The 26518-nt window shown below is 42.2% G+C and overlaps 1 protein-coding gene across 1 annotated transcript in view; it reads right to left on the bottom strand.

Annotated features, from left to right (window-relative positions):
• The window catches only part of KIT (KIT proto-oncogene, receptor tyrosine kinase), an 85046-nt gene that overhangs the window by 48163 nt on the left and 10365 nt on the right, over window positions 1–26518 (bottom strand). Inside the window, exons 2-3 of the mRNA XM_082272999.1 lie at window positions 2928–3203; window positions 323–604 (exon numbers count right to left, since the gene is read on the bottom strand). Of these exons, the coding sequence (XP_082129125.1) occupies window positions 323–604; window positions 2928–3203 (558 nt within the window). The remainder of the gene's footprint in view (window positions 1–322; window positions 605–2927; window positions 3204–26518) is intronic.

Raw genomic sequence — 26518 nt, forward strand, 5'->3', positions numbered from 1 at the left:
TTATCATAATGCATGGAATGCATTAGGATAAAAAAAAGCCTACTGCCTTTAGAACCACTGAACTTCGACGCTGATTTGCTATCATACACAGCTGCACCAGATTTTTCACTCTCCTATTTTAGTAAATCAACCCCTTTAAGTCCGGATTTAATATAGGGCTGATGTGCCCTCTTTCATCCTTATTGTTGGCTATATCAGGAGATGCCTTTTTTCTCAAGAGGCGAACATTTTTTTTGCGAAGGTCTAACTACAACCACTCTTTGCAGATAATCTGCATATGTATGGGTACCTTTATCAAGCATAACAAATCTTTTCTACTCACCCGCTCTGACCATCAGTTTCCTGTTTTCGGTATTCTTCAACACCCCATTATGCATTACAGTGCAGACGTAGCAACCATCAAAATTAGTCTGCACATTTTTTATGGTGATGCCATTCCTAATATCCTTCTCATAGACAAAACCTTCAGGTAGTTTAGAATTGTCACACTTCCTAATATCAAAGTCGGTGACATCCGAATCAATCAGGCGACAGAAACCAGATGCATCCTCGCCTTCTGTTGCATCAACAAAACTTCGAGCTTGGTAGAAAGGGTTCTGGGTAACTAAAAAACAAACACATTATATTTCTTATATCTTATTTCTTATATTTCATATAGTAATCTATATTCTTTAGAGCATGTATCTACTCAGTAGTTTTTTTCAAATGGAATGGCAGATACATATATAATTGCTTACTTTGTTGATAAAGAATTAGGCTAGTTCAGGTGATATCCTATTCATATTCTTATTCATTTCTCCACCTGTTCATAAAATGACTACAGATGGAACATGTAGCTTGAACATACATACACGACCCTCCATTACAGCAGGACAGGATATCTGATAGCACATCAGCAACAGCAATAGCACAGATCTGTGGAAGTTCACCAAGGGTACCAAACGACTGCATTTGGCCATAGGCCTGTATAGGCATGGCTGTTCAGGATAACTTTACGTACGAGCAAAAATGTAATATCTTGCACCTTACCAGGACTTAGATGTACAAGCTGCGTTAGTTTTCATTTTTCAAGAACATTTGTGGCTCAATTAATGTTATCTTCCTTCTATAAACTACTAATTCCCCCCAACCACTGTAACTAAGATGAAGAGAAGAAGACATGTTTGAAGTGGAGCCCGGGTGACAACCATGGCTCCCTCCATAGATACAGTAGAGTGAGTAAGTGTAGCCAACCAGGGACAGACACTGCTATTTGCAGGAAGGTAAAAATACAAGTTCAATTTTAATGCATTAAATTTTTAGTTTCAGATATGCTTTAGGATTTTTTTTGTATAAAATATTTGGAATTTACTCACTGCTAACCAAAGATGACTATACACTGCTTGAAATGTGGCCAATTCCTGCTAGCTCTGCTAAAATTTGATCAGTGTATGGTCCTGCCAGCATCGCTCAATTTGAGAAAAGTTGAGGGAATTGTCAGCCAAACAGCACCTGCACCCAATCAGATGTAAGCACTGTTTGGGTATTCTGATATATGGCTGTGAAGGATTAATCCACTAGGTTTCTTTTGTTCAGCTTGCAGACTGAATGAAAGAAATCTGTAACTGTATGACCAGCTAAAAGGGGAACTAAACTGCTGAATGAATGGCCTCCCCCCTCCCCCTTCTTCCACGTCACCATCCTAATAACTTATAGCCCATGCACACATGATCTGCTGGGGACTTCCAGGTATGTAGGACCTGGCAGAGACTGACGATGCACACTTGGGGCAGGATTTCTAAATGTGTGCACAAACGCCTACAGCTTTTTGGCAAACTGCCACTGTGTGTAAGGGAAGGGAGAGGAATAAAATAAAAAAGGGTAGACCTCCACCATGCCACATCCATATAAATACAAATAAATACATACAAAGATAATAGGAAGCCTACTATCAAAACAATGGACTTTATAGGCACAATATGAGGTAGTAGATTAAAAGTATATATCAAGAGTGATTGGTAAAAATGTTCCTGGGGCGGACATAGAAGCCTCCTATATCCGCCCCGGGAACATTTTTAGCAATCACTCTTGATACATGTCCTAACAAGCAACACCAACCTAACCAGCCCCGAGGAAGCGAGTAAACCTCACGAAACGTGTTGGATTTCCAGAATGGAACAGTTATGAAAATCGACTTGAGCATTGATATTACTTACTCTCTATGAAGTACTCTGGTGTAATTGCATACTGGATGTTAGGTTCCATTTCCATGTATAATAGAGTGTGTTGCTTTATGTGTTTTATGTCTTAGCTTTTTAAGTATATTTGAATAAATAAAAGAATCCATTTTTAAATCTACTGCCTCATATTGTGCTGATAAAGTCCGCTGTTTTGATAGTAGGCCTCCTATTATCTTTGTATGTATTACAGTGAGTTTAGTTCATCTTTACCTCTAAAAGTCTATATGGGTCTGTGTGCGCTAGCAGAGAGAGAGGGATAGCGTCTCCTTACTCTGACTCATTCAACTGTACATGATCACATTCCGCAGGCTATTGATAGCTTAGCAGAGAATTGCCACTGAAAGCCTGGAGTCAGCAGCCATGACAAATAAAGAAAATATGTATAAAAACACTTCATTTCTCTACATAATGTTCCACAACACATTGCAAAGGTTTTCCACAAGCCTAAGCCTAATAAAATGCCAAGATATGAGCTTCTGATTGGGTGCTGTTATTATTTTCTGCTTGTACCCAATATTTTTGAAATCCACAGCAAAGCAACAGGATCACTAAACTTTGATAAAATTAGGACAAACAATAAAACAGGGGGTGTTTCTTGCACTTATTTGTATGGATTTTGTAAGAATATTATCTATATTGCCCTAGTTTACAAGCCCTGCCTATCTGGTAGTTACAGTAACTACATAAATGCAATGGAAAGTAGCTTACCTTTAATGAACAGGTAAAAAGAAGAGTAGATGCTGCCTGTCTCTTTATCCGCACATGTGTACTTTCCAACATTTTTAACGTCCACATTCTTAAGAGTGAGAACCAACTGATTGTCCTTCTGAATCGGATTACGGTTCACCAGTTTCCAAGTCTTACTTCCTGGTCTTTGGTGCTTCCACTCCAGCTGTGTAGAACCGGTGCAAGTTTCCTCCAAAGAGTCTCCAGGTCTCAGCAATTTGTTTGTCATATCACCAGATATAACTGGAAATGAAGCCGCTACAAAGGCAAAAAAGAATGAAACTTTGATACTGGTATATCACCCAACAATCTGTTTATATAACACCTTAAAGAGGTTGTAAACCTGAAAAAAAAAAATTCTCTTATTTTTGCAACCTGTAAGAGAAACACATAATGAGCTAGTATGCACCGCATAGTAGCTCATTATGAAATACTTACCTTAGAACGAGCCCCCGCCGTGCCATCCGCTTACCTGTATGACGGGCGACATGTCCAGTCGCGGTCTTCCGGGATCGCGGCATCCGGCCATCTGATTGGCCGAGCCGCGGTGAGGTCACTCCTGCGGGGGCCGACAGTCACGGCACGGGTTTCTGAAGGAACGGCACGAGCGGCTGTTCCTTCAGAGCGCATGCGCCAGTGACGTCACTGGCTGCATGTAAGGTAAATATCTCCTAAACGGTACATGTTTAGGAGATATTTACAGTACCTATAGGTAAGCCTTATCATAGGCTTACCTATAGGTAAAAGTGTCAGAGGAGGGTTTACTTCCTCTTTAAAACCACTTGTGATTTTCACAATGCACAGCCAAGGCACCAAGAGTATTGCTAAAAGTTCACTTCCAAGGCACTATTCATTAAGTTCTGAACACCAAACATTTTTGTAAGTGTTAAATTAGATTATTCTACAAGTTTTTCCTCATATGCCATATGACTTTTTAGGTTAAAATGGTTCATATTCTATAGTTGGCCCTACTCCGACAGATCCCTGAAGGAGCAAAACTTGCCTAAAAACAGCCCAATTTGCACAATCTTTCCAACTGACTGACTCCTTCATACTTGTGGTATTGTATGAAAATCAATTTGATCGTCTTTTTTGTCATCAAAGGAAAAAAAAGACGACATGGCATATAGCAATGATATCTAAAAAAGCTTATAAAATTGTAAATCAAAATATATGTACTAGATTTATTTGTAACCATTATGTAGACTGGCCTGTTAGGCCCCGTTCACACTGGGGCGATCCGACTTGCCGGGGCGACCTCATAGGTCGCGGCGCGCTGCTCGCACCGCCACCTCGGAGCGGCCGGCACGGACTTCATAACATTGAAGTCTATGCAGATCGCTCCAGGTCGCCCCAAAGAAGCTCCGGACCATTTTTCTAAGTCGGAGTGACTTGTGTCGCTCCTATTAGAACAGGTCCACAGCTTCTCTATGGCAGGTGACCTACGGCGACCTGTCAGGCGACCAGGTCGCCTGACAGGTCGCCCCAGTGTGAACGGGGGCTAAGTCTGAATAAGGATGCAACAATGTCTGCAAACTAGAGTTTCAGTATCAGGTTTGTCATAAAAAGAAGCTTAGCAATGAACTAGAGAATACAGTGTGTGAAAATGCCATCAACTATATATTTGTTTTTTATTACAACAGGTTGATTTTCCAAATTCGCATATACCTCAAGAGGTGTCATACCTAGACAATTCTGAATATCAGCATTTAAAAATGACTTCCTAAATCACATGTGTCAAACACAAGGCCCGCGGGCCGAATTCGGCCCTCCAGGCCATTTCATGTGGCCCTCACACCTCTCCTGCAGCTGCAGGAGTGCTCAAGCCCCTGTACTTTTTGCTTTCCAGCAATGCCTACACCTTCTTCCCAGCAACTACACAAGATAAGGGGGGTTCACTGTGATGTAAGGAAGGGTGAGGGACTCAACTTCTGATGGTGGTGAGGCTCTTAACATCTTATGTAAGGGTAGGGAATGCTCTGGACATCTAGTCTTACAGATACTACCGGCCCCTTTGAGGGCAATCATAATGCTGACGCGGCCCGCAATTTTAATTGAGTTTGACACCCCTGACCTAAATAATAGAAGAAACAATAGAAGAAATGGCTAGTACAAATAACAGCTATAACTTGTTTGGATCAGTCCAAAATACGTACATGTTTATCACACCATTGCATAATGGCATTAACACAATACTAACAAGAAACATGGCTGAACTAGAAGAAAAGGCTGACCATTTATCAAAACACTTCCATAGATAGAACTATCACTTAACAAGTCATATATCAGTTTTCATAACAGTACTACACCTGCACTTCTAAACTGCACGTTGTGCTGTTACTTTTAAAAGGAATTTTCATTTTGAAAGCTAAATAAAATAAAATGTATTGGCAAAAAGAATCCCATTGTCTGTGGTTGTAAACTTATTCTGCAATTCATCTGACTTCCTCAAATATTCGTCATGAAATATGATGCACTAAAATGATATGAAATAAAGAAGTGGCCCGGCCCCGCTCGAACATGAATTCAGTAGCAATAAACGTATACTTTTAAGTACCCTAAACAGTTGTTCTCTCTAGATGAGATATTTGAGTCTCCGAATCCTAGAAGTAATTCTCTTTTACGATAAACACAATAAACTTCTTCTCAGAGGCTGACATCTCTAATGATTTACGTATAACAAAACAATATTTTATATATTATAATTAAGGGTTATTATAATTACCCTAATTAAAACATAAACAATATGTTTATAGCACTAACAATGTAATCAATCCATATATTTACCTATAACTGTTAGAAAGGAACAGGCCCTTTTCAATTTAAGTGGCGTACACACTAGTAGAAAATCTTTTGAAAATTCCCGTCCGAGGTAAAATCGTACGATTTTCGGTTAGTGTGTACACAACTTTCAGCAGCCGATACCGAAATCTAACGAAAAAAAAAAACCGGAGGGACAAACACCAAAATTTTTATCGTCCGTCCCCAGACAACCAATTTTTGTTTAATGTGTATGCAGTACGTTCGCGAAAAATCGGATACGAAAGACCGCGCATGATCTGAAGTTGATGATGACCCGGAAGTCTAAGAACAAATGTCCCAAAAAAAATTGGACGAGAAATTTCATGAACATTATGCACTGTCAACTAAAAACGGTTATGACCGCTGAGCATGAGAGAGAAAAAGGTGTCAAGTGTGTACGAGCCTTTACTTTATATCCGACTATTAGGCCTCACGCACAATGGACGTTTTTACAGCAGCTGTTTTTGGCATCAGACGGTTTTTTCTGCTGCCAGTATACTCCCCAGAATGTTATGTGGCAAATGAGGTTTAATGTTGATGAATGTAAAGTTATGCACTTGGGGTCTAAGAATATGCATGTATCATACATACTAGGGGGGAGTAGAACTGGGGGAATCCATAGCGGAGAAGGATCTGGGTGTTCTGGTAGATCATAAGCTTAATAATGGCATGCAATGCCAAGCTGCTGTTACCAAAGCAAGCAAAGTCCTTTCTTGTATTAACAGAGGCATGGACTCCAGAGAGAGAGAGATATAATTTTGCCCCTATACAAATCATTAGTAAGACCTCATCTGGAATATGCAGTTCAGTTTTGGTCACCAGTTCTTAAAAAGGATATTGGGGAACTGGAGAAAGTGCAGAGAAGGGCAACCAAACTGATAAGAGGCATGGAGGACCTCAGCCATGAGAAAAGATTAGAGGAACTGAATGTATTCTCTCTTGAGAAGAGGAGATTAAGGGGGGATATGATCAACATGTATAAATACTAGGGGGTCAATATAGTGAACTTGGTGTTGAGTTGTTCACTTTAAGGTCACCACAGAGGACAAGGGGGCACTCTTTACGTCTAGAGAAAAACAGATTTTGTCTCAAAATACGGAAAGGTTTCTTCACCATAAGATCTGTGAAAATGTGGAATAGACTCCCTCCAGAGGTGGTTCTGGCTAGCTCACTAGATTGCTTTAAAAAAGGCCTGGATTCTTTCCTAGGTGTACATAATATAAGTGGGTACTAACAATTTTTTTAGGTAAAGTTGATCCAGGTAACATCCGATTGCCTCTCGGGGGATCAGGAAGGAATTTTTTTCCCCTGCTGTAGCAAAGTGGATCATGCTTAGCTGGGGTTTATTTTCGCCTTCCTCTGGATCAACAGCGGGTATAGGATTGTGTATATGGGATTGTATGGTAGGGTTTTCAAGAAGTTTTTTTTTTTTTTTATAGTTGAACTGGATAGTCTTTTTTCAACCTGACTAACTATGTAACTATGTTATACTTTGTGTCCATGCACACACAGGCTGTTATCAGCAGTTCTTGACAGGGGCGTAAAGAACTAGTGGGATTTAGGAGGCGTTTTTCAGCTGTAAAAACGCTCTAACTCCGATAAAAGCAAAAAAATGCTGAAAAACGCAAAAAAACTCAGCTTTTAAGTGTTTATTAACATTTTTGAGCCATAAGCTTTTGTGGGAGTATAGTTTTGCTAAAAAAAAAAAAAAAAAAAGCTAAAAAAATACTACAGCTGAAAACAGCTAAAAAACGCTGAAAAACGCTACAGCTTTCTACCGACGTTTTGATAACATCCAGTGTGCATGAGGCCTTACAGCAAACCCCACTGATGGACCTGGAAGATGAGGGTATATGTAAAAAGAGCGAGAACTTATTTAAATGGAAAGTTTAATTTGGCTTTTGCTTGTTTGTAATTAGTACATAAAAACAGATTCTGATCCAGAGTATTTTAATACATACATTCAAATACCATTACATTCCAAAGCAAGAGGTATTTCACCCCCTATCTGCGAAGAGCAAGGAGACAAACTTTATTCTTTGCATACGACTAAGATTAATGTAAAAACACTTCTACCTGTCACTCGCTTAGTTTTAAAGTGTGAATTCTCATTCAGGATCTTCAGACTGCCTTCACAATGGCCTTAAAAACCTGGAAAGACCTGAAAAGCTCAATACGTTGATTTGGCATTCAGCCCGCTCGTCAAACATTCAAACAATGGAATAAGGATGGGTAGAAAGCCAGCAAGCGATAGGGATGTTGCTAAAACTACAACAGGAAATGTATTTGCCGTTTAAATTAATATATTTTCAGTTCCGGGACATTATAATGGTACCAGGCGTCTGAAACACCCATTTATAAACTGTAAGCAAACAAATGATATTGCAAGTTAAATAAATGAACATTGTACATTTACCTAATTTCTGAATGTGAAAGACGCAAACACAATATTTAAAAAAAACAAAAGTAACTAATATATAGAACTGCTAAGTGCTAGGAACTATGAGCAATGAATACTTTAACCGCTTGCCGACTGCCGCACGACTATTTACGTCGGCAGTCAGCCCCTCACAGGCAGAGCGACGTAGTACTACGTCGCTAGCCTATGAGGCTCTAGGGAGCGCGCGCCCCCGGAGGTGCGCTCCCGGACCCCCCCCCCCCCTCGCTCGTGTGACCGGCGGACCCGAAGTCCGCCGGTCACTCGGCGATCATCGGTGGAGAGGGAGAAAGGCAGGAGGCTGATGTAAACAAGCCGCCTGTCATTTTCCCCTGTGTAGGAATAGTGATCATACGGTTCTACTATGTAGGACCGTTGATCACTGTTCCTACACCTCAAGCCACAGCCAATAACAGTTAGAATCACGCCCCTAGGGACACACATAACCCCTCCCTCTCAAAAAAAAGTTAACCCCTTCACTGCCAGTGTATTTTTACAGTAACAGTGCATATGTATAGCACTGATTACTGTAGAAATGTCACTGGTAACCCCAAAAGTGTCAAAAATGTCAGTCGAGGGCCCGATCTGTCCGCCGCAATGTCGCAGTACCGCAAAAAAAATCGCAGATCGCCGCCATTACGCGTTAAAAAGAAAACAACAAAAATGACAAAAATCTTTCCCTTTGTTAGTAAACGCGATAACTTTTGCGCAAACCAATCAAAATACGCTTTTTGCGATTTTTTTTTACCAAACATAGGTAGCATAAAACAAATTGGCCGAAAATGTTAAAAAAATTTTCATTTTTACATTTTTTTGGGGGGAATTTCATATAAAAAAATGAACAATATTGTTATTTTTGCAAAATTGACGCTCTTTTTTTGTTTATAGCGCATGATCAAAAAAAAATCACACAGGTGATCAAATACCCCCAAAAGAAAGTCTGTTTGTGGGGAAAAAAAGGACATCAATTTCATTTGGGTACAGCATTGCACGACCGCGCAATTGTCCGTTAAAATCACGCAGTGCCGAATCGCAAAATAGTTAACTTACAAATTGCACTCACCTAACTTACTCCTCTTCCATGGATTCCTAAATCTGGCCATAGATGTTCAAATCTCAGCCGATTCAGCAGGGACCAGCCATAATTAGAACCATCTATGGGCAGGCCGACTGTACCCAAGTTGATCCATTGGTCGACTTGGTTACAACCCACTGGGAGAACAATACCGCTCCCGTGGTTGCAGGAAAGAAAGTCACATCATCTGTGGCCTGCATAAGTTAAAAGTCCTGGTCTAAGTAACTATAAGGTCATGATAACGTTGTCTGTACACAGCCCAACTTTTGCCTGATTCCTGCTGAACTGGCCAAAACTGGAGCTGTGGGGGCCCTGTTGGCAATACCCTGCTTGACAAACCGTGGGTTGAAAGCCCAAGGAACCAAGTGGAAAATCCTCAGCCAAACAGTGACTGCAGCCATTTAGATGCAGTCGCTGTTCTGTAGTCTGACAGTCGCAGGAGCAGCAGCTAACAGAATAAAATAGCCAGTAGCAGCAACGGAAAAAAAGCATCGATGGAGTAATTGGGTGATTTGTCTTGTTCAGCTGCTGGACTGAATGAGAGAAATCTATGTGTGTATGGCTAGCCTAGCTGCATCTTCTATTACAAGGTGTCAAGTCCATAGAAATCTATAAGAAAAATTCTGGCAGATGGGGAAATGAAAAGATATTAGAGGTTGAAACATTGGGGATGATTTACTAAAGTCAAATAGATGCAATCTGCAAGAGCAGTTGCTCCATGGCTTAGTAAATGAGCAAAAGCTCTGCTGACTTCCAACATCCAATCATTTCCAAGTAAAAATGCAATTTTTTTTTTCCTTGCATGTGATTGGGTATTCCTTGCAAATGGGATCTTCACCTCATTTACTAAGCTCTGGAGCAACTGCACTTGCATAGTGTAACTGCACTTTGCAAAGTGCACAGTCTATTAGCCTTTAGTAAACCAACCCCATAACCTTTTCAGGGTCTGTGCTGATGGGCTTTTCTTTTGTTTCCAATGGATTTTGCATTCCCATACAAGTCTTCGGGAATGCAAACTGATGTCATCAACACAAGCCTAAGGCCCCTTTCACACTCTCGGACCGTTCAGACCCACCTGTCAGTTTTTCAGGAAGATCTGAAGGGATGCTCCATGCATCTCTATGGGGCAGCGGATGTCAGCAGAGACATGTCCCCTGACATCCGATCCGATCCTTTCCGTCAAATCCGAATGGATGGAAACCCTATTTTCCATCCGTCTGGCGGATCGGATGAGAAAGGACAGGCTGTCCGTTCTCATCCAAATCCCCCATAGAGAAGAGCGGGGACCTGACAGCTCCGTCTCCGCACACAGAGCGGAGACAGAGCTGCCATCCACCTGCTCAGTGGGGAATCGTCGGATCGATCCCCCGCTGAGAATAACGGAGTCCGCCAACGGAGCGGCAAGTGTGAAAGGGGCCTAAAACCTGTCAACACAGGCCCTTACTCTGTCTACCAGGTGTAATGTTCAGGCACCCAGAATTGTCTACAGATATATGCAGTAGATCTTCCTGCCCCTGATATGGAGAATTTTGAATTGACAAAGCTTCGACACCGCCACCACAGTTCTTCTGGATAATAGGGCAGCCCTCACATAGTGATGAGGGGGCAATATGAGAAAGAAGGGCTACTTCAGCCCCCACTTTATTATGGGATGGCGGAAGAAGGCAATGTTAAGTTTTATTAGTTAGATTTCAGCCATTTATCAATACTACTGATACAGAGGGATTGACCTTTTGACTTCTAGCTTCCCTGGGACCCCTTTCCCGCTCAAATATCCCACTCTTTTTGGTATCTGGGGAGCTTAGGCTGAGTATCTGGGCAGTTTCTGGCCACCTCTATAATTATTAATGAATGGGGTGCCTTCCCGCTTTTATTCCCGCTCTTAGTGCCCGCCAAAACCTAATTTGGGGGCCATTTAAGCAGGGCTTGGTGACTACAGAGCTCAATCTTCAGGATATCTCATCCCAGCGTTCCCCCTCCCTCCATCCCCTTTGGTTTGTCGCGGCTACAATTATTATCTGGTTGGGTCACCTCTGCATTGCAGAGGAGGACAAGGCGTGATATGTTTTAACCACTTAAGCCCGGAAGATTTTAGCCCCTTTCTGACCAGGGGGTATTTTGCGATTCGGCACTGCGAGACTTTAACGGACAATTGCGCGGTTGTGCAACGCTGTACCGAAACGAATTTGACGTCCTTTTTTCCCCACAAACAGAGCTTTCTTTTGGTGGTATTTGATCACCTGTGCGATTTTTTGATCATGCGCTATAATCAAAAAAAGAGCGACAATTTTGCAAAAATAACAATATTTTTCACATTTTTTATATGAAATTCCCCAAAAAAAATGTAAAAATCAAAAATTTTTAAAATTTTTGGCCAATTTGTTTTCTGCTACATATGTTTGGTAAAAAAAAATCACAATAAGCGTATTTTGATTGGTTTGCGCAAAAGTTATTGGGTTTACTAACTAAGGGAAAGATTTTTGTTGTTTTTTTTTTTTAACGAGTAATGGCGGCGATCTGCGATTTTTTTTGCGGGACTGCGACATTGCGGCGGACAGATCGGACCCTTGACTGACATTTTTGACACTTTTGGGGGTACCAGTGACATTACTACAGTAATCAGTGCTATACATATGCACTGTTACTGTAAAAATGACACTGGCAGGGAAGGGGTTAACTTTATTAGAGATGCAGTGACTATGTGTGTCCCTAGGGGCGTGCTTCTTACTGTGCAGGGATGTGGCTGTGTGTGTAACAGCACAGATCAACGGTCCTACATAGCAGGACCGTTAGATCAGTGCTGTTACACAGGGAAGAATGACAGGCAGCTTTGTTTACATCAGCCGCCTGCCTTTCTCCCTTCACAGCGGACGATCGCGAGTGACCGGTGGACATCGGGTCCGCCGGTCACACGCACGGAGGTGTCCGTGAACGAGCTGAGGTGGGAGCGCGCCTCCGGGGGCGCGCTCGCCCGCTATTGGCTCCCAGGCTAGTGACGTACCGGTACGTCACTTTGCCTGGCCGAGGCTGACCGCCGCAGTATATGTACTTGCGGCGGTCGGCAACCGGTTAAAGGATGGTTTTATTTATCTTATTATATTTATTGTACAACCTGAGTTGTTCATGACTGGGTTGTGGTTTGTAATGTTATGTATTATTTTGGTATTTTTATTAGTATTTTGTTAAACCAGTAATAAACGGCCACGGCCTTATTATTTCCAAACTATTTGTCTGTGTTGCCTTATTTATTAGTTAAAGGTATTATTTAAGCTGGGTAGGCAAGTCACTCCTTCCTGCCATTCCATAGAAATGGGGGGGATTGCCAGGACGCAGTTAACAAGTGGACAAGGTCTGACACTATCCAGAGGTGTCAGAGCTCTGCCTATTCAAAATGGCCTGATATTCTGGTATATGATACACAAGAGGAGATCCTGCAGGGGTGTACAGGCATCTCTGGATACCTACCGGTTAGGCCCCATTCACACTAGTGCGACTTGTCCCGCGATTTTGGACCGCAAAATCGCATGACAAGTCGTTTTCCATTATTTTCAATGAGCCCCATTCATATCAGTGCGTTTTGAAGTCGCACCGACTTCAAAGTAGTTCCTGTACTACTTTGCCACGATTTTAATGCGTTTTGAGGCATATAGCCTTGCCATTGCTTTCAAAATTGCGGCAAAATTGCACGGCGAATACGTGGCAAAATTGCGTCGCATAAGTGTGAAAGGGGCCTTATACCTACTAGCAGGTTTTTTTTTTTTTTAAAGACAGAGTTACTTTTTCAGCACATAACAAACACCAAGGATACCATTGTTGAATTAAACGTACAAACTAAGCTATGGTAATTATCTTGATAGGAAACAACACTACAGATATTATTTTTCTAACTTTAGCTGACTATAAATGTAAAAATTTGGAAACACACAGACAAGAAAAAGAAGATAAAAACGCACACGCATTTAGACAGTGTAAAATTGCCGATTATTGAAAATGTCACACTCAACAGGTGTTCTAAGCCAGCAATAAACCTACAGCCTTACATAGAATAATCTCTTGGTATTCACTATTGTGTAATTCTATCCCAAGTGACAAAGCCCTTCAAACTTACAACTAAAAATCAGTGTTTTAAGAGAGAATATCCCGCACATGTGCAAAAATACTTTTTTTTTTTGTATTTCAAAGTGGGAGGTTAGTTGAGCTTGTGTTTTTCTGAGTGCGATCTATTTATTTATATACACTAGAACTCAGAAGTGGTATTTTTAGGAAAGAGCTATACGTGAAGATGATTGGTGTTGTGTGGTTTAAACTGTTTACTCAGCATAATAGTAGCAAGTCCTATGTTACAGTCAAATCTCTGCAGATACATTAGGTTCTAAAATAGAACTTGTAGTGTGTGTCGGGACCTCTGTCCTCTTTTTTTTTTGTTTTTGTGTTTCAGTTTCTAATGTTGTCACGGGGATAGGAAGTTAGGACAGGTCCCCAAAACCTCAAAGAGGCTCCAACCTACCTGACACTAAAAAATGATAATTTGCCAACCTCCTTGCAATATATGTATAGGACCCAGGTGTGGGCTTTCTACCCAAAATATACCGTATTTATCGGCGTATAACACGCACCGGATATATAGAGGAGGGAAATTTTAGGAAAAAGGCTTAAATTTGAAATAAACAGCATTGAACTCAGAACTTTTTTAATCAAATGCAGCCTTACTGGAGCCTGTGAATGCAGCCTCATCAGCGCAGTGTTCATAAATGCAGCCTCGCCAGGGCAGTGTCCATCAATGAAGTCTCGCCAGCGCAGTGTCCACCAATGCAGCCTCGCCAGCGCAGTGTCCACCAATGCAGCCTCGCCAGCGCAGTGTCCACCAATGCAGCCTCGCCAGCGCAGTGTCCACCAATGCAGCCTCACCAGCGCAGTGTCCATCAATGCAGCCTCGCCAGCGCAGTGTCCACCAATGCAGCCTCGCCAGCGCAGTGTCCATCAATGCAGCCTCGCCAGCGCAGTGTCCATCAATGCAGCCTCGCCAGCGCAGTGTCCATCAATGCAGTCCCGCCAGCGCAGTGTCCACCAATGAAGTCTCGCCAGCGCAGTGTCCACCAATGCAGCCTCGCCAACGCAGTGTCCACCAATGCAGCCTCGCCAGCGCAGTGTCCATCAATGCAGTCTCGCCAGGGCAGTGTCCATCAATGAAGTCTCGCCAGCGCAGTGTCCACCAATGCAGCCTCGCCAGCGCAGTGTCCTTCAATGCAGCCTCGCCATCGCAGTGTCCATCAATGCAGCCTCGCCAGCGCAGTGTCCATCAATGCAGCCTCACCAGCGCAGTGTCCATCAATGCAGTCCCGCCAGCGTAGTGTCCATCAATGAAGTCTCGCCAGCACAGTGTCCACCAATGGAGCCTCGCCAGCGCAGTGTCCACCAATGCAGCCTCGCCAGCGCAGTGTCCATTAATGCAGCCTCGCCAGCGCAGTGTCCATCAATGCAGCCTCGCCAGTGCAGTGTCCACCAATGCAGTTTTGCCAGCGCAGTGTCCATCAATGCAGTCTCGCCAGTGTAGTGTCCACCAATGCAGCCTCCCCAGCACAGTGTCCACCAATGTAGCCTCCCCAGCACAGTGTCCACCAATGCAGCCTCGCCAGTGCAGTGTCCACCAATGCAGTCTCGCCAGCGCAGTGTCGATCAATGCAGTCTCGCCAGTGCAGTGTCCACCAATGCAGCCTCCCCAGCACAGTGACCAGCAATGCAGCCTCCCCAGCACAGTGTCCAGCAATGCAGCCTCACCAGCGCCATTGCACAGAGCGGCGATATATTTTAAAAAAAAAAGCCCAAGCAGCGCTGAGAGGCAGAGAGGGGGGGGGGGAGCGGCCGCTGTCATCTGAAGTCCCGGCGCCTATGATAGACGTCACAGGTCCCGTGTCCCGGCATTGGGCCACTGTGCTGTCTATCATAGGAGGCGGGACTTCCTATGACAGCAACCGCTCGTCCTTCCTTCTGCTCGGCTCGGCCGTATCGGCGTATAACATGCACTGGTGTTTTGCCCATTTTTAGGAGGAAAAAGTGTGTGTTATACGCCGATAAATACGGTATTTCAATTTTTGGTAGGTGCTGGAAAATGTAACCACCTTGCAGTTTCTTACATCTCACAGGCACACCACGGGTGATATTTATGTACTTAAATGCCTAGGTGTGTACAGTACACCTGTGTCCACTATGAGGGTTCCCAATGTCTTGGAAACAAGAGGTGATGGAACACACAAAACTACCGAACAGAAGCAATTATAGCAGGGATGTCTACTGCCTGGATATTATACCATAGAAAAAGCCCAAAGCTGGTGCACCCCAGCAATTTTCATCTATAGCTAAAATATAACCTATGGGTGTACAGACTCATTGATGTTCACTCAATCATTTATTATTAACCCTATCTAAATGAGAAATCCCTGATGCATTCAAAGCTAAGGTATCACAATCGACTGCTTAGTTCTACAATGCATATCCATTTCACTGAAGTGTCAACAGATCATTTCCGTTATTGATTATTACTTTCCATCATTTCAAACTCTTAAGAGTATCAAAAAAAGTATCCATCTTCCCAGAGCAGATGATATTTATCTGACAAACTCACATATATATGCTAGCCTTCATAAGTACTCTTGTCAACCCAGCTGTCTACTGAAAGGGGAAGGTAGCCTTCGAAAGTAACACCAATAATTTTAATAGGTTTACAACCACAAAGTCCAAACTTAGGGAGACTAGACGTATCCCAATGTCTACTCTCCAATGTAAATGATTTTTATCTGATTGAGTTATAGTCTTTTGACAATGTTGTGTCAGTATACATAGGATACACATCGCCAAACAATCATATGAAAAACACACATCAGACATGAGTAAACTGCTGCTAGGGATCTATCATGTTTAATTTGGGAACAGGAATCAGTGCTCAAATTTGCACCTTTCCTATGGAACAGTCAATAAAACACTGGAACGTCAATAATGCCCCAAATGGTGTTGACTTCAAGGGTGAACTAAATTAATTTTCAGTCCATGGAAATTGTGAAAGGAAGTTAGAGAATGACCCAAGAAAGTTTTTTTTCTTTGCCCACAATTCAACTTTAAGATTTCATTTATTAGGATTCAAATATACTTTAAAGTGCTTTTTTGCTGATCTCTCGCCAGACTTACTTACATGTAGCCTATGATGGTGACTGCTGAAGTTCCAGTGGTGAAATTGACATTAAATCACTGCAGCACGACAAACGAAGTAGTTTATTCGCTGTGAAGCTCCTCCATTCAGAGAAAATAAAAGGCTTTCTGTGATTAGATCTTACTGCATCGTATTGTTGATCACATGACTTGATCATTTTTACCACCTCTCACTACGTTGGTTACAGTACACCACAAGTGTTATTCTATATATACCCTTATTTGCACTAACCACACCTCTGTACTCCTCTGCTTGAACCATAGTCTAGAAATTTGTATTATTTACACCAATAAAACACATTCTATTTGACCAACTCGTGACCATGTGGTTTCATTATCCATCCTCAAAAGGCTCTCTTTTTGTTGACGGGTCCTTTCCAGTATAGCTTTTTTCCCCAGACTCACACTATAGCGATCCCAGACATCCCATGTAATTCACACGATGTTTGTGCGATGCAAATTCAGCCATTTAGAAATTGCTTGGCTGAATTCACATTGCTTTCGGGCCAAACTCATGCAGGACCCTTTTTTTCGTCCGCATCAGAATCAGAGCGCATGGGTGTTCACACCCATGCACTGATTCCTGTCCAAATTGTCAGTTCGCACAGCGATATATGAACTGATCTGGGGGGTCATTAAATTTGTATTGACACTCCCAGCAGTTCGCATATGGCAGTGTGAACTGCCTGCGAGTTGGGTGTGATGCCGGAACCCGCAGTGGATTTGCAGGGTTTTCCGCATCGCTCCAATGTGAACCGAGCCTATAAGTCAAATAAAAGCATAACTGTTTACTTAAAACTTACACCAGATCACAAGCTCCCTTTCCGGAGATAAGCAACAGCAACAGTTAATCTAGCTTTATGAAGATGCTTTTTGTTCTACCCTTGACTGTCTCTTTCATGAACTTTCATACAGAATTCCATTTCAATCAATTTCTAGGATGAGCTGCAGCTACCATGTAAGTAACACAAGCTCCATTTTGTAAACTTCTTTGGACAAGGCTGAAAATTGTTTCCTTTGCGTGATAATCAGACAGTGCAATATGAACATGTCATGAGACGAAGGTATATACTAGTGAATGGGGCTAAAAACTAGGACAAAGCTTGTCTTCATTTAATCTTAGCTAAATGCCACCTTGTATGATGTTTCTACTAGACAGCCTAGAATTCTTTTTCTGGTTGCACATTGCGAGTGTGGCTGATCCGTAAAACCTTAATAAGCTTTGTACGGTCTTACACCTGAACATCTTGTTCTCAGATTCTTACACCTTTTCAAGTTAACAAACCCTGACTGCTGCGTCCTACACATACCCCACCTCTTGTTTATTTTCTGCAAGTTGTCTATGAAGTTCTTCCCAGCCTTACACAGTTATGCATTGTTGTCCTACACGAGGATTATCTAGTGTCCTGAGTATCATCAAGATGTAGAATAGTGCTTAACGAAAAGGGTGTGTGAAGCGGATCTTTTTAAAAACTGTTCATGAGTTAACCATTTTTCTTTTTGTTGACTTTTTCTGTAATTATTACACAGGTCACAGTGTTTACGTGAATCACAACTCATTCATTAAGGGGCATTTAGGTATTTTCATTGTTTGGTTTTGCACTACAACATTTTACATATTTCTCCTATTTGCACTTCAAAATTCTCAGATTAAGGAACTTGAAGATGCTTTGACTGCATCAGACAGGTTCAATGGGCACTATTTTGTATGTATCATAAATTAAAATGGAATAAAATTCTTTGGAATAGGGTACAGAAGATGTTACTTTGGTTTTATAGGGTACCAAAAGGTACAACAGAAGTTGCAGCTGAGCATGGGTCCATAAAGCCTCTTGCAGAGTCAACCCCTACCAAACTTTGTTCTTCTCTGGTGACGGAATTTAATTTTATTGAAGTGTATATCACACTTTGGAAGAGTATTTAAAGCAGGGGTCTTCAAACTGTCCAAACAAAGGGCTATTTTACTGCCCTGCAGACTTTGAGGGGGCCGGACTGTAGCCAATGTAAGTAGAAAATGCCTTGGCTTCAATTGGAGTAATAATGCCCCATCATTGTTATTGGGAAAGGAATAGTGTCCCATCATTGATGTCAGTATGGAGGAATGGTGCTCCATCATTGGTTTCAGTGGGATGAATAGTTCCCCATTATTGGTGTCAGTGGAAGGAATAGTAATCTATTGTTGGTGTCAGTATTAGGAAAAGTACAAAGAAAAGGGCCTCTGCCCCCACCTATAACTGGCCTTTTTAGCAAAGAACACATGGAAGGGCAACGCACATGAGACAAACAAAAATAAAAATTCCCAGTTCAATTTGCTAACCAGTTTGCTTACCAACCAAATTAACCTGTCTAACAATTTGCATCAAAACAGGGGTTTAGTTAGCACACATTTGCAAACGCGTGTGTAAGCTACAGGGCCACTCCACGGCACCCTGTATTACCTGAAGGTACCACTGGCTGGGCTTCCATTATGCCCCCAAGTACCTTCAGGAGGGATGGGCCACCTCCAGGCTCACCTGCCCCCTATCTATCCATTAGCTTGCATGTGCTTCCACTGTGAAGACTCTCATAAATTTACTAGAGTAAGGACTGCAGTAATACAGGGTGCCGTGGAGTGGCCCTGCAGCTTACACATGTGTTTGCAAATGTGTGCTAACTAAACCCCTGTTTTGACGCAAACTGTTAGACAGGTTAATTTGGTTGGTAAGCAAACTGGTTAGCAAATTGAACTGGGAATTTTTATTTTTGTTTGTCTCACATTAGGAAAAGTACCCCTCTGTTGGTGTCAATGGGAGTAATAGTGCACCAAGGGCCGAACAGAGATAAACAAAGGGCCGGATCTGGCATCAGGCCGCAGTTTGAAGACCACTGATTTAAAGCATGGACTCTGATCTGAACAGGTAAATTATGCATCTTTTGCATTGTGCATGACGAATGCGTCCTCTACCTACATACGTTGTTCTACATCTCTTCCCAGAAAGTATGTGTGTTTTGGAGGGTATGCTTTATATCCCATTCTATTCCTTAAGGCCCCGTTCACACTTGAGCATTTTGGATTTGCAAGCACAATTGCACGATTCTGCCTGCGATCCCAAAATTGCAGCAAAACGTGGGACCCGGTTGCAGTGCAATTATTTCCTAATGGCACCCAAGCGTGGTGCAATTTTGTTGCAATTATTGTGTGACAAAACGCACGAAAATCATGGCAAATATGCAATGCCTAATGTGCCTGGCTAGGGTTGCCACCTCATCCCTTTAAACCAGGACACATACGAATTACACAGGTTCTGAGGCTAATATAATGCAGATAAGACACTGAGTTTAATTACCACCTTAATCAGCCACAGAACCTGTGTAATTAATGTGTGCCCTGGTTTAAAGGGATGATGTGGCAACCCTACGCCTGGCTCAGTGCCAAAATTAGGTACATATGTTTTTTGTTGCATTTTTGGAGCAGAGGGTGGCCCATTCAAAATGATAGGTACTGCTCCAAAAGCGCACCACAAAATCACACGTAGAAAAAAAAAAAAATAGCGGCGCTGCAGCATCTCACCCTGTCGCTCAGGTGTGAATGGGGCCTTAACAAAAAATAGTATGTATGAAAGTTGTGTACAACTGTTTTTGTCCAGGGGTGTGAGCATCTTTAACTATCTAGACCCCTATTTTAGGATAAGAACCTCTTGAAAAATAAATTGACTAATCAAGGTACTACTTGCCACTACTAAAATATGTCTAATTCAGAAACACCAATGTGATTGTAATACTAATTAGTGTCTTCACAATCAGCTAAAATCTAGAAAGCGCTGACTGCACATAGGACAGGAAGTCAAAAGAACTCACAATTTTACAAATAAAACACAATTTATTTATCTTTCCTACTAATTTAAAGTCTGTGCACAATCAGACACATTATTTGCAATGAAAGATTAGCCACTGAACATGTTACTTTTTTCTGTCTCCCAAAATGATCATGGTATAGCACAAGTAGAACAGACTTCTAATGAAACAAACTGAAAGACATTTCCCGGCTAATGCGTACCAGTACCATGCAGCAATAAAGCGAGGAACGAGCATCCAGGATGTTATGAATGTTGTTTCCTAATGTCTTTTCTATAAAATAAAGTTTAAGGAAATGAGTCACATTCCTGAAAATTGTCATGTGTCCAAAAGGAATGATACAAGGTGTAAAAATAAAAGGACAAACAAACAAATGTGCCCGATGGGGTTTGTGGTGTAACGTTAAAAAACCATACCCCGTGAAGAAACCATACCCTCGTCACTTCCGGTCTGAAACAGCTGAGCAGCGCAGTAGTGCGCATGCTCAGAGCCCCGGATACGTGATTGAAGAAGAAAGAATTTGAGAAGTGCGCATGCTCGGTGGGCATGAAATTATCACGGCACTGTCTCTAATGTTATACTTGCGGCGGGTACATTAAAACACTTCGGGTGTAACATAAATCATGTTCTCTCCTATCGCTGTAACTTCCCTCATCTCCGGGAATAAATATAAAAGCGGCGGCGGGTGTATGAGACGTAAATGTGACGGCGATCGCGGCTCCGAGATCCGCTTTTATATTTATTACCGGAGATGAGGGATGTTACAGCGATAGGAGAGGACATGATTTATGTTGCACCCGAAGTGTTTTAATGTACCCGCCGCAAGTTTAACTACCGTGAGAAATCCATACCCTCCGTAGCGGAACCGGAAGTGACGAGGGTATGGTTTTCTCACGGGTATGGTTTTTTCACGGAACAGTGGCACTGCTGAGTTTCTGTGCAGGTGGGTAATGTTGACAGTACCAGCAATCAATGTTGTTTGCCACTCAAAAGGCAATAAAACTGTGGTTTTGCCACACATCTCTGATATCTCCAAACATCAAAATGAGGCAATATTTGCCATCTCTGATCCATAGGCAACTTACACCCTAGCCTTTGGCAACGCTGACATGAGATTCCTGTTTTTAGTGATAAAGTCTACAAAACAAAAACTTGTCCATCAATGAAAAATGTAGGACATAAGGTGGGCATAAGCAGTGGAAGGATACCAAGAGTTCCCAAAGGTCCAGAAATTGGAGAAACCTCAAAACATCTGCTATGACTAATGTATCCATTGTAAGCAAGAAGGTTTATTTGAGAAAGAGCTGTGCCTAGCACGAAACATGTCAGAATAGGGTTTGTTCCTGCTGGATATTTTAATAAAGATTATTTTTCATCTCGATGTGCGGCAGTCCTGTTGTTGATACAAATGTTTGCTTTGATGGAGCCGAGCCAGCACTGGAGATGTGATTGTGGAGTATGGAGCCCGATGTTGCCTGGAGTGACACGTGAAATATTTGCAAGAGGTTTACTTTGCTGGAACACACAGGTAAAAGTTTGAGAACCCGTGCTTGGAAAACGCAGGGTGGAGAAACATTTAAAGTGAAAGAAAAGGCTAACTAACTAATCTTAAAAAATGTTCCCTCCCGAGCCTCCTTCTGCCTATCTTGCACACCCTGTATGTAAAAGATCTGTGTACTTACCTATTTTTATTCCAGTCTGGTCATGTGATCCAGTCGGTCCAGCGCCCCTGTGTGTGTGAGTGAGCAGCTACTCCAGGGTAGATGGAGGAGCGCCAATAATGGTTGGACCATGGGACCCTATGGGTGATGTCACAGCTCCCGGAATTACCTTTTACAGGGGAGCCAGAGCTGCTGAATCATGTGACTGGAACAGATTAAAAAAGGTCATAAAAAGGGTATAAAAAAAAGGTAGGAGAAGGTGAAGGGAACATTTTTAGGAATAGTTAAACTTAGCCTTTACTACCACTTTAAAGTGATATTTAAGACATTTTTTTTTTTTTAAATAAACTATACTTACCTGCCCCTTCCGACGCTCCTTGCCCCTCCTTCCTGCCAAACCATTTGTTGTGGGGACACCTGAGCAAGGATCACTCACGAGCCGCTGCTCTTTATGTCCATTTACACACAGTATGTGGCCTGGCCCCACACCTGCTCTTTCCTCATTGGCTCACTGGCTGTGACTGACAGTAGCGGTAGCCAATGGCTTCCACTGCTGTCTCAGCCAATGAGGAAGAAGAGACCCGGGGTAGCTGAAGCTCAGGTAAGTATTAGGCAAGGCTGCTGCACACTAAAGGTTTTTTACCTTGAGCATTCACAACCACTTTGAAGCCGGCTCAGCAGCAACTCATGTCCAACCTCTTTTCACTGTCCCACTGCTGCATTTGCCTGCAAAAAGCAAAGTAAAATACCCGGTAGATCCAGGTGTAGAGGAGCATCTGGCTCACTAATTTCCTCCCAAATGACTGTACATATGCTTGGCATTTGGTTGTTCATGCATCTGCAGCCAACTGATTGCAGCGCTGATCAGTGTTTAATGAATAGTGGAGGAGTAACAATGGGGAGGATTCCTCCATCCCCCTGTGTGGATGGGGGAATCGGTTTCTTTTTTTCTTTTTTTTTGATCAGTCCACTAAATCAGCGGTCGCCAAGCAGTGATCCATGAAAAATTTGGTGGTCTCCAGAGGTTCTGCCATAAATCAACCTTGTGGTTGTCAATAATGTCAGCACGCATTGATACCCAATGCCTACTCTGTAGTTCCGGCTCCTGTGAACTCAGAGGGAGGCGCTGGGAGTAGTGCAGAGAGTGAAGAAGGAGGAGACTTCCAATGCCAGTGCTGATCACAGACTGTGTGAGAGGGAGCACAGAGCTCGAGCACATGGCTGGATAAGGAGGTGAGATCCAATGATGAGTCTGTGTAAGGCAGCAGTGTGAGGCAGAGTGCGGGGGGGGGGGCATTGTGCATATACAGCATGTAAAATTCATGTTAGTGGTCTGCAGGGTTCAAAATTGTGAATTTAGTGGTCCGTGAGGTCCAAAAGGTTGGAGACCACTGCACTAAATGACTGAAATAACCGATCTATGCATGGCCAGACTATGCTTCAACTAGGACTGAGCTGCAGCTTGCACAGGGCTTCCTCTACTTCAGATTGAGAATACTTTAATAATCCCAAAGGGTATCATTTCTTTCTGTATAGTTGGGTAGCTGATACATTTCTGCTCTCAGGGTTTCTCTTTACATGTATGCAGCACATAATTATACTTACTATACCTTCCCCTATGTAGAGATTTTTAAACCTCTTTTTTGAAAGCTGATGCACCAAACCATCAATACCATCCTTTATTTAAACATTGGAGAGTTAGCAGCCTTAGTGAAGTTGATTTACCATACCAGTCTGACATTTTATGCCCATGTACATTTCTATCATTTACAGCTTTCCTACATGTTTTAAGTATTTTCATTAACATCCACAGCCTTTATGCAAAGACTTCTAGCTTACAAATATAAAACCTGATTACCTTCCCCTGGATGAATTCCACATTGCACACATCGTTGGAAAACAGACAAGGCTTACACATAAAATGTTAGTATAGGTATATGGTCAGTGCAGGCATTTCTAATAACAAAGAGATTTCATGGACCAATTACATTTACTGTCCACTTAAACTTCTCTTGATTGCACAGCAGAGATGCTTAGTGGTTTCAGGCTGAGGCCAGCTCCCCTAAAGTCAAATTGTACCATTAAACCGATATTCAATTACTACTCAATTACCACCCATAATAGCATCCGAGAGACTGAACTGCACAACTCACTTGTGGTATTAAAAATAAAACAGCATTATTTTTGACCCAAAGATCATGATTCGTGCACTTAACAAGGGTCATGATTCCAGAAATACCAATAAAGTAGAAGTAACCATTTACGCCAGCACTGCCTGTGATTACAAGTAAACTATAAATCAAGTCTCTTGTCTTACTTGCTGTCAAAATACTTCCATAAATACACACCTGCAATCTGCATTAGACAACAGAAATCATGCAATCAGCTTCTATACAAAAATAACAGGGATATGCAAATAATCAGTTCCTGCTGAGACGGGTGGGAAGGAGTGGCTGGAAAGCAGCAGATCTCTTGCACCGTTGTCTAGGAAGGCAGCACTACCCGTAAAGGTGTGAACACGGAGGAATGATTTAGCCCATTATAATAGAATACAATTTAAAGTGCCTTAGGTACAACAGTCATGGGCATTTTATCAACGTGCAATTAAAGCTGAACAGGTACGAAAAAAATATATATATCTATATCTAAGTACAGAAAGTAATATTGCCTAAACAGTAGTCAGGGCTCTAGTACTCTGTACAGTGCTATCAGCCTACAACTGTAAACAGGAAGGCTGAGCACAGGGATTTAGAAGGAGCCATCTCCAAATAGACCATAACCAAAACCATACTCAAATGCAAAGTATTCAGGGAAGAACTGACTGACTCCAGGGAGGTGTCACCTTGTAAATGATACTACTACTACATGCTAGAAGACCGGTAAGAAACCATTAGCTCCATGTTTTGGTATACTACTTGGTGGTAGAGGATCAGTAAGAAATCATTAGCCCCATGTATTCTTATACTACTTGGTGGTAGAGGACCAGTAAGAAATCATTAGCCCCATGTTCTCTTATGCTACTTGGTGGATGAGAACCAGTACGAAACCATTAGTTCCATATATTCTTATGCTACTTGGTAGTAGAGAACAAGTAGGAAACCATTATTCTCATGTTTTCCTATACTACTTGGTGGTAAAGGACCAGTAAGAAACCAATAGCCCCCCGTTTTCTTATACTACTTGGTGGTAAAGGACCAGTAAGAAACCAATAGCCCCCCGTTTTCTTATACTACTTGGTGGTAGAGGACCAAAAAGAAGCCAATAGCCCCATGTTTTCTTACACTATTTAGTGGTAGAGGATCAGTAAGAAACCATTAGCCCCATGTTTTTTTATATTACTTGGTGGTAGAAGACCAGTAAGAAACCATTTGTCCCATGTTTCTTATACTACTTGGTGGTAGAGGACCAGTTAGAATCCTTTACCACCGAGTAGTATAGGAAAACATGGGGCTAGAGAACCAGTAAGAAACCATTAATCCCTTGTTTTGCTAAACTGCTTGGTGGTAGAGGACCAGTAAGAAGCCATTAGTCCCATGTTTTCTTATACTACCTGGTGGTAGATAAGCAGTAAGAAGCCATTAGTCCCGTGTTTTCTTATACTACTTGGTGGTGGAGGACCAGTAAGAAACCAATAGCCCCATGTTTTCTTATACTACTTGGTGGTAGAGGACAGGTAAGAAACCTTTAGTCCCTTATTTTCTTATACTACCTGGTGGTAGAGAAGCAGTAAGAAGCCATTAGTCCCATGTTTTCTTATACTACCTGGTGGTAGAGAAGCAGTAAGAAGCCATTAGTCCCATGTTTTCTTATACTACCTGGTGGTAGAGGACCAGTAAGAAGCCATTAGTCCCATGTTTTCTTATACTACCTGGTGGTAGAGAAGCAGTAAGAAGCCATTAGTCCCATGTTTTCTTATACTACTTGGTGGTAGAGGACAGGTAAGAAACCTTTAGTCCCTTATTTTCGTATAGTACTCGGTGGTAGAGAACCAGTAAGAAACCATTAGTCCCTTGTTTTGTTATACTGCTCGGTGGTAGAGGACCAGTAAAAAAACAATAGCCCCATGTTTTCTTATACTACTTGGTGGTAGACGACGAGGAAGAAATCATTAGCCCCGTGTTTTCCTATACTACCTGGTGGATCAGAATCCAACAATGGAGTGCAGTTGTTCCAATAGACAGCCAGTAAGTGCTGCTGAAAATAAAATATGTCATTCCAGTACTCTATGTCAAGAAAACCCAGAAACTAAATGGGGAGGACATTTGCCTGTTACTACACAGGAGTAAAATTTCCACACAGGGGATTTTTAGCTTTACAGGGATTACACTTCAACAGCATTCAACACTTAATTGGTATTTCAAAGAGCTGTTCAAGAAGAAGTCCAGGCATAGTATATTTTACATAGTTACATTGTTCAAGCTTGGACTATGTATATATCATATCTGGCCAATGCCCCTGGAAGCTGGAAATCACTAAAGTAGGCACTGCGACTCTAGTGATCTCCACTTGTTTCTGGGTCCTCTGCTGAGAGGCCAGACTGATGCATTCTGAACATAGGTCA

The sequence above is a fragment of the Pelophylax lessonae genome, assembly GCF_965119305.1.
Source record: "Pelophylax lessonae genome assembly, chromosome: 1".
In the NCBI taxonomy this organism is placed as follows: Eukaryota; Metazoa; Chordata; class Amphibia; order Anura; family Ranidae; genus Pelophylax; species Pelophylax lessonae.